This window comes from Rhipicephalus microplus, chromosome 4, assembly GCF_043290135.1.
Source record: "Rhipicephalus microplus isolate Deutch F79 chromosome 4, USDA_Rmic, whole genome shotgun sequence".
Taxonomy (NCBI): domain Eukaryota; kingdom Metazoa; phylum Arthropoda; class Arachnida; order Ixodida; family Ixodidae; genus Rhipicephalus; species Rhipicephalus microplus.
Window position 1 is genome coordinate 137,100,317 of NC_134703.1, and position 9,126 is coordinate 137,109,442.

The 9,126-nt window shown below is 46.6% G+C and overlaps 1 protein-coding gene across 1 annotated transcript; it reads right to left on the reverse strand.

Moving 5' to 3' along the window:
- Positions 1-1,091: 1,091 nt before the first annotated feature.
- On the reverse strand, positions 1,092-4,376 carry LOC119172374 (uncharacterized). Its single transcript, XM_037423439.2, has 3 exons — positions 4,266-4,376; positions 3,454-3,791; positions 1,092-1,521 (listed from the first exon to the last, which is right to left on the reverse strand). The coding sequence occupies exons 1-2, from the start codon at positions 4,275-4,277 to the stop codon at positions 3,483-3,485; spliced, it is 321 nt and encodes a 106-aa protein (XP_037279336.1). The 5' UTR covers positions 4,278-4,376; the 3' UTR covers positions 1,092-1,521; positions 3,454-3,482.
- Between the last annotated feature and the right edge of the window lie 4,750 nt (positions 4,377-9,126).

Here is a 9,126-nt window from a genome sequence, read left to right on the forward strand (position 1 = left end):
ACATGTTGCTTTCGTGCTATACTGATTTGTATTATGAAAGAATCCACCATGTTTTAAAGGCGAATCACCTTAGAGTTTAGGATTAATGGTTCTCAATTCTCCCTTGTCCAGCAATGAAGAGGACGCTGATGGCGATATAGAATAAGTGCGTCAGCACATGCGCAGCACATGCAAAGTGCCCACTATACGTCATGATGATGACGATGAGGCTCATGATGATGACAATGAAGAAACGGGTAAGTAGAGGCAAGGTACCTAATGACAACAGCGACCATGAAGCATTCTCTTTCGGCACGAATGAAAATGAACGTAAAGCGTGGGAAGCGGCGGCGGGCAGAGCGACCTAAAAAACACTAAGAAGACTAGGAGTCGAGGGACTCGTACTTATCGGAGACTTCAAAGTTGACGAAACGTTCAGTATATGGCGTATGGATGTGTTCTAAGATACATTTCGTGTGACTTGGAACATCCCATTACCACCATTAAAACGTGTGTACCTTGCCAATTTGAGGCTATATTCTATAGAAGAACAACTGCCTCTATATTGCACGTAATATAAAGCAGCAATAATGGAGGCAAAACGAAAGCCATATATCAACACAACATAGAAATTACGGACATCAAACATTTTATATGACTGTAAAATGCTCTGTCACTCCTTTTTGTGCGTTAGGGGGGCAATGTCAAGGATGATTCAGTGTAACACCGAAGGATCCCACTGCGTCGCGCGCTCATCACCATTCGCTCCGTGAACATGGCATTATTTTTTTAATAACGCCAGAGTGTGACTTTGCTTCACGTTTTAAGACATGGCACACTGTTATTGCATTGTGCTTGATCATTTGAGTCAGTTTAAGGTGACAGAAAGCTCGTTTAGTCTGCCACAGTTGATCAGTGGTTTCGGTACACGGCTGCTGATCCGTATGTCGCGGGTTTGATACAGGCCTGCATAGTGTCTGATGTCTGTGTAGACGGCCGCCTCAGTGCGTGCTCAAAGACGGCCTCCTTTCTCAACGTCATTGTTTGCGGCATACGCGGAGCTTGATCCAAGCATCGACACAACACTATGAGATGAATGTCTTTACAAATACAGTGGATGCTATGTGCAAAAGTTTATTTTCATTATCATTGCAGCATTGACATGATGAACACGTCCCTTTCAGTCACATCATTCAAGACACGACTTGATGTACGTGCAGCATTGGTTTCAATCACGTGTGCCTTAATGATTCAGCCGGCTGCCAGCATAGGTTAATGCATGTGTTCATAGTCGGCTAGAGATATTTTTGGAGCCTTTAAGGGAGTGCTTTGAGATAATAACAGCCAATAATACTAAAAAACCAAGAAACCCTGGTCTCATCTGAGGTTTTTTGAAATATTTATTTCGACTTGCAAGCCGGCGGTATTATTAAAATGATATCATCAACAATTGTAATACATGATTTATTTGGTTCTCCTGTCAAATAAATAAGCCGATGGTTCCAGAGATGATCCAATTCTTCGCATCTTCTGTACATTTCTCTGCAACAAAAACAAAGTGAAAATTATTGTTATTAACAACAGAGTGGTTCAATATCCACTTGCAAACAAACTTGTAGATATGTAAGTACTGATTTCAGTCAGTTTGGCAGTATCATATGAAAAGGCGTGTTAGTGAAGTACTGGTGTTTGAGTAAGATAAACAGACCAAGCGACTACTTCCAAATACGTGAAAAAAATTTGTGCATCGCAAAATTAATGAGACCACAAAGGCCATGGGAAAAACGTGTGGAAAGTTCATAATCTCAATGAATGCCAAAGCGCACATCTTGGGCTACGGGCTTTTTGACAACAAAATTCTTTCCGGGAACTTGGGTGAGCGCAAAGTTCCACTTCAGAGTGAGTGAAAACAGAGTGCTTAAATGTGCTCGTTCTGTTCATATGTATGTATGTATGTATGTATGTATGTATGTATGTATGTATGTATGTATGTATGTATGTATGTATGTATGTCCATTCAAAGTAGAGACGAGTGCATCGTTTGCTGCAGTGGTCGCCATTACTTGCATCACTACTGAAAGCGCACACTGCAAACGCACGGCTTCATAGCCTTTCGCTCTAGAGTAAAGGCATCTACTGCTGTAACTTCCTTCACAAACGCAAAATCGTTCGTTGATGTTGCTAGTTATGAGTTCGCAGGCACGCATCTCAACAAGTAAACGAATGTTTCGCGCATGAAAGTGTTGCTGAACGCATAGAAAGTGTTGCAGAAGAGAGAGAGATAAATAGAGAGGAACGGCAGGGAGGTTGGAGAACGTATCGATCCTAACTGGCGAAACGAACGCTCAGCTGCTGGCTACGGCTGAGTGGTGCATAGCTGCAGGCATCACTATTCAATTTTATACTTTGCGGTTGGATGATTTCGTGTGTGCCTGTGTGTGTTTTGAAGGCACGACAGGTTAGCTTTGTTAAGAAAAGCTACATATGCGCAACACTGTGTATTATAAAACAGTGATGGAAGGGTATGACTCCCTGGACTGCCGAAACTAAAAGTGGTGTAATAATGCGCATGCCATTAGGGCGCAAAATATATGTTTTCATGTACGTCTGACGTTATTCCAGCTCGAATTTTTGAAGTTCGACACTTAATATTGGGACACACACTGTAAATGTCCCCGTCTTTCTTAATATTAGCTTGACGTGCATCTATGAAACAAATGAATTAGTCAAACAAAAAATCACAGCATATCCATGGGAGTGTACGATGAGTGGAGTTAAACCCCCGTATGTTCATTCGTCCGTGCATGCGTCTGTCCACCCATGCATGTGTCCATTAGTCTGTTCGTCTGTACGCCCGTCCGTTCTTGTGTCCAACTGTCGGTCCATGCATGTGTCTGTTTGTCCATTCGTACCTGTTTTGCTTTGTTCGTCCATCTTTGTCAGTCTGTTCGTCGATTCAACGACCTGTCTGTCTGTCTGTCTGTCTGTCTGTCTGTCTGTCTGTCTGTCTGTCTGTCTGTCTGTCTGTCTGTCTGTCTGTCTGTCTGTCCGGACATGCTGTGCTGGCTAGCCGCATTAAGTAAGAGGTTCTGTCATATGTGTGATGGGCCCACTTGTGAATGTGTTTGTTATTGTTTTTCGCAAGGATCACTCGTCACAAGGTGGACCCGAGCGCGTCTCTTAATACAACTAAATAATATTATGCCTTTTTATCCCCAGTCTGAGTTGAGTGTTTATTGCATATTTTGGACGAACTTGCATCAGGATTTTACCTGTAATAGTAACTACAGGTACATTACTGATGCAACTTTTTTTTCTTGTTTTCGTTTCGATGAAAGTGCTAGCACCATGAAACGGCAGCCTATAGTGTTCCTATTTTCTGCACGAGATTCCTTTGTGACCATTTGAATTTCAACTATGAACACATCAATTCAAACTACAAACCTAGTAAATCTTGTTAATGCCTCTACTCACAAATTTGTAAATCCCTGATCGACACCTGCTCAGCCGTGGAAGCCACCGAAGTGACCACCACCGTAGTGGCCACCGTAGGAACCGGCGTAGGTGCCTGCGTAACTGCCAGCGTAGGTGCCGCCGTAGTGGCCACCATAGCCCCCAAAGCCGTGTCCGATGCCTCCACCGTAGCCGAAGCCACCGAGACCTCCACCGAAGCCACCGAGACCTCCACCGAAGCCGCCACCAAGGCCGCCCCCGTAGCCGCCACCGAAGCCACCACCGTAGCCGCCGCCGAGACCTCCGAAGCCCCCAGCGGCAGCAATGACGAAAGCGACAGAGAAGACGGCGAGGTGGAGCTTCAAAATTGAAAGTCAAAATTATTGATGAAAAAGAACTGAGTTTCCTAAAGTTGTATGATTTAGCTCGAAAACAGACTCGTGACCTCGTTAGGGCAAGTGAATGACAGAAAATGACCACTTGAAAATGAATTTATGGTAAAAAAAGTTTAGTGGTATCCGTTTATCAAGCATATTGCCTAAATATTGCTCAATTTCGCGACTGCGTTGTCTTTTTGCTCGAGAGAAAGGACAACGAGAAAGAGTGGGTTGGGCTGCTTGCTTTTTCGGCGTTCTATAATACAAAATAGCATTCCGAAGCGATAGTACATTGCACACTCATCGTAATCTCGACAGAATCGATGATCATTTCACGTGATCTTAAAATATGATTATTGCCATAAATATAAAATGCATTTACAGAAAAGTACACCGCCTGAGACGTAATTAGTAATCCGGTCCCTTCGCGGATGGAACACAAAGTAGAAGCCTCACCACGGCCTTCATGGCGCTCTTCGTTCGCAGTGGAGCGTTCAAGTCTGCCCCGTGGCTTTGCAACGAAGGCTTTTATAGTGTACGCTGCAGAGCGGTACTCGCACAGTGTCCGAGCTTTTGCCTACGCAAGTTGATCTCGACGCGCATGTGATAAGCTGGTACCATCATGCACGTGACCTTGTAGTGGCGATGTAACTTGTACGCTGCCTTCAGAATATGCATAGATGTTGCGTGAGAAACATTTAAATCTCGCTCATATCGAGATGCCTCGAAAGGAGCGATCTGTTCATGTATTCAACTCGCAGTCCTCCATGTGCTGCCTGGTGGTGCGAAAATTTGTTGGCACGTTATTCATTAATGTTTTTCAACTGCTTTGTTCTTGATTCAATGTATTACTTTTTGCACACTTGTAAGTGTGGAGCACCTTAGGTGTTTAGGCTGTCGAATGTTGTCATATGCTCTCTTCGTTTGCTGTATTAATCGTGTGATGCCTCTTTTGGCTAAGCTGAGGAAACGATGCGTAGCGTAGCGGCGATCGCATAGCCGTTTATAGTAAGTGTAGCAAGAGGGTCAAAAAGGCAAGTGACTGTGTGGAGCACGCCAAGAAAAAAAAGTGGGAGGGTAAGACATAGCTACTTCCGTCATTTGTGTCAGGTTGCCAAAACGATATATAAAGCCATGTGTATAATAATATAGCAAAGGACTGTGGAGGGAAGGGAGGGTGAGGAGAATTTGAAAAAAAAGGAGGGAAGATCGTCTACCATAGTGTAGCCATGCAATGCGTCATCAGGCTGAACCATGTAAAACACAGCCATCTATAGCATATCCCTGTTTAGTAAAGCGTAGCCAGGGGTTAGAGAGGGAATTGAGTGAGTGAAATAGTGATGTGATCATGAAAAGCGGGTAAATCGATCCTGGGAGTGGCATCGTGACATAGCTTTGTGTAGAACAGTAACGAAAAAGGGCGGCAAAAGGAAAGGAACGGTAAACAGGTGGAAGCATACAACAGGCGTGTACTGCATAGCATACAAATGGGAGTAGGGAGGCAAGTGGGAGTGAAGAGGGCCGATGTGTTGGTGAGAAAGAATACGGTATGGTAGGAAAGGGCGGAGCATTGCACAGTCATGTAGATTGCATTACACCAAGGGATGTGAAAGTGAAGTGGGGGTAATGCTGATAAATGTGAGTGTCAGTATGGCAGGCTAAGGCATAGCAGTATCATTGTAGTTCAGTATTCTAATGGAGAAAGGGAAGTGAAGATGAGGAGTAGAGAACAAATGAAGCAAACTATTAAGCATAGAATAGCTATAAATAGTACAGTATTGCAAGAGGTGAGGAGGAGAAAGATGTAAAAGAGGAGAAGAAAAAAAACAGCACATAGCAATGTGTAGTAGAGAATAGCAATGGGTGAAAATGGAACTCTTGGTGATGAGGAGATGTCTAAAGGAGAGGAGAGGTTGTGCCCCTGAATCACAAATGAAGGTTGTTTTCTTCGTGATAAAAGCGGAGGAAGCTTCCAATGGCAGTGCGTGCTTGCCCGTGAACGCAAGCGTTGCCGAAGGGCAGGCAAATCGCTGCCCGGAGTTCACGAACGCTCGAAAGTAGAGTGAAGCTGCATACATTTTTAGGGGCGAAGCTCCTTTTGTTGTGGGTCGTGCGTCCGCATGTATCTGAAAGTAGTAGTAGTAGCAGTAGTAGTAGTAGTAGTAGTGGTAGAAGTAGTAGCAATAGTAGTAGTAGTAGGTAGCCACCTCCACGGCCGGACTAGTGGAGCGGCAGGCGCGCACTCTTTTGAGTTGATGAGAAAACCCACTCACGCTATTCCCAAATAAAGAGACAGTTGTTCCTAATGAAATTATCTTCAGAGACGAGTATGGGTGAAATATTCTCTAATAATCACCAATAAAAATTGCCTTTAATGTGATGCTTACTAAAAAAACTAGTATCAAAGGACGCCCTTTGAGTACAATCTGATCAGAAAAGGTTGCCACGTTAAACTCGCTGGGTGTAAACTCCTTGGTTTTAGCAAAGTGTAGCGAGGGTCGGGCCACAGTGCCATGAACTAGCAGTGGTGAAAGATGGCAACTAGACATGAATAGTTCGGCTGTGCTACCTTTCGTTAAGTCCTTGGAATATCCGCTGGATGGCGGTACTTTTTAAGATGAATATATAGTGAAAAGATGCAATACAGTGGTACACGGAGGGTTCACTACTTGGACAGACGGATAGAGAGACGCACGGGTGTATGGAACGACGGATGCACCAACGAATGAACCCACAGGCAAACGCACGAATGGACGCACGGAAGGACAGACACGTTAGCGTATGGTTGGACGGACACAACGATGGACCTATGGATGGAAGGATGCATGGGTGACTCACCGACGAACGAATGGATGGAGGGATGTTTTCCCCCGCTCATGATCATGCTCTCCGTTTATATGCTGTGATTTTGAAGGACTGTGTTATCTCCTCGCGTTAGGTTATAAATGCATTCTAGACTTCGGCTGTTTGAGGTTATGAACTGCTTTCTCTTTTCAGTACTTTACAAGAGTGTAGAATTATTTGTACATTTATAAAATACCGCAGTGTTTTCCTCGATTCATCATCCATTATTTTACTTTGTGGTGACAGAATGATCGATTGGTCCCCGTGTTGAATCAATAGTTAAGTGCTCTGCTGCGGAACGGGAAGTCGTGAGTTTGATCCCAGATATAGCGGTCGCATTTCGGTGGAGGTGAAATGGTGGAGCCCCATGTACTTTGTGATGGTACATCACGCTGAACAATACCTTGTAGTGCATGATCTTCCTCATCATCATCATCATCGTCATCATCGTTTTCTTGGCCACCACGCCACCCTTCTCGCACAGCTCATGATAGCTAGAGCTGCGCGAGAACTCAGAACGACAGAGCTCCTGGCCTTGCTGGCTACGGCAGCTGGAAAGCCGTCTACACTCGAATCCCAAATAAAAGCTGAGATCACGGAATGGTCTCAAGCGCTGTCGTCTCGTCTCTCATACCTCAACATATGGTGACCCCAGACTATCGGACAAGCGACCAGCGCTGCACCGCTGCCTCTCAGCTTCTCGGCCATGTTTCAGCCAGCTTAGGCCTTGCAGCCTCACTTAGACCCGCCTCTGCCACCGTTCCGGACCTGAAGAACCTAGTAATCTAAAGGACGCGCACATCAACGAGTCATCGGCTGCCATGTTCCCGCGGCTTTGCCCGCCAGTGATGCCGTTCCAATCGACCTACCCCGAGGTATGGTTTATGCAGCTCGACGCCGTTCTTGCGGTGAATGGCGTCACAGACTAGCCGCTGATGCACGCCATTCTTCTCAACAGCCCTCCGGTATAACTGCGTATTCTCGCTGCCGCTTCAAGCTCCTGCCCACAGCCGTATGATGACCTCTGCTTTGCGGTACTGGCCTCTCACGGCCTCATCTACAGCCCGCTTCTGTTGACCCGTGACTTCCCGGTTTCGTGTGAGTCAAAGCAGTCGGCATCCACCGGCAATCAATCCTCATTCTGCCAAGACTTCGCTTCCCCAGCGACGCGAGTCCTGCGTCCAACTGCCCATTCGACGAGTTTCAGGACATTCGTGCTGCATGCGACCAGTCAGCCACGAGGTGTGTTTCTTCAACGTCCTCAGCCGACGATATTGTAGGCCTGCTCACCACCCGCTTGTCCTGGCCGACCTCTGCGGCCCACAAAACTATTGACATGTCAGGCTTCATGACGGCAACCACGCCGCACGGCCTGGAGCCTGCCACAGACTCTGTTATCACCCGGCCGGTCATCAACCGACCCGACCTTTTATCCGACTCGACGCTCTGTCCGATTTGTAAGCAGCGACCAGTCTTGCCCTCTCATGTCTCTCGCAGCCGAAGTTAAAGCCACGAGCCATCAACCACGGCCAAACTTCCTAGACGCTGCGACTGAGGATGATGTGCCTGGTCCGCCTATGGCACAACAGACCGCACATGCCATGCCTGCCATAGAGACACCTATTTGTCATACTGGCCTGCGCACGAGACGTCGTGCGCAGACTACCGAAGGTGCTTCCCCAAGTCAGGGTGTGCCCACTGAGCCTTGTCCAGATTCCACACCTGCTGTATCTCATGACACGCCTCGTACCGAGTTCTTCACGAATACCGTGAGCCAGTAGGCTTGTAACTGGAATGTAGGCACGCCCTTTTCCAAGCCGCAGGCGTCATTTACCTCTAGCCGACGTGCACAATGCTAATTACCCACTGCCAACTTAAGTGGTCAAGTCCACTCATAATCGGATACCACTCAAGTCACGACACCTGCGTACAGACATCGGCGTCAGCGCTGTGCACGTCTGCGAAAGCACCATCGAAGCCGTTGCTTGTCGATGGGTAGTCTGCAAGACTCCACTACGCTACTTCTAATTGCTTCGCGCGCAGGGGCCACACCAGAATTTTTACACTCGCCCTCACCTCACCATTAAGGCACCTCTACCTGCAGTGCTCACTCGTGACACCCTGTGCGCCCCCAATCAGAAGGATTAAGAAAAACTCTGGAAACTCTGGGAACTAGGCGGCTCACCTGAATGCTCGAGGTTTTTTCAGCCGGATAGGTGAGCCGCCCATTCGAGGGAGGTCCGCGAGAGATGGGCTGGTGTCCTTTCACGACATAACGAATCATTATAAACTAGAGCGGAGGTTCTATCCGCCCCAGCACAAGCGGTTGACTAAGGCGCAGGAATGCGTCTGGAGAAAAGTGCAGACGCAATCTTTTCCCAATTCTTACGTGCTGAACAAAATATACCCGGAGTAGACAAAGTCACAATGCAAATAGTACCAGGCTGTGGCATCATATGATCACGTACTTTGG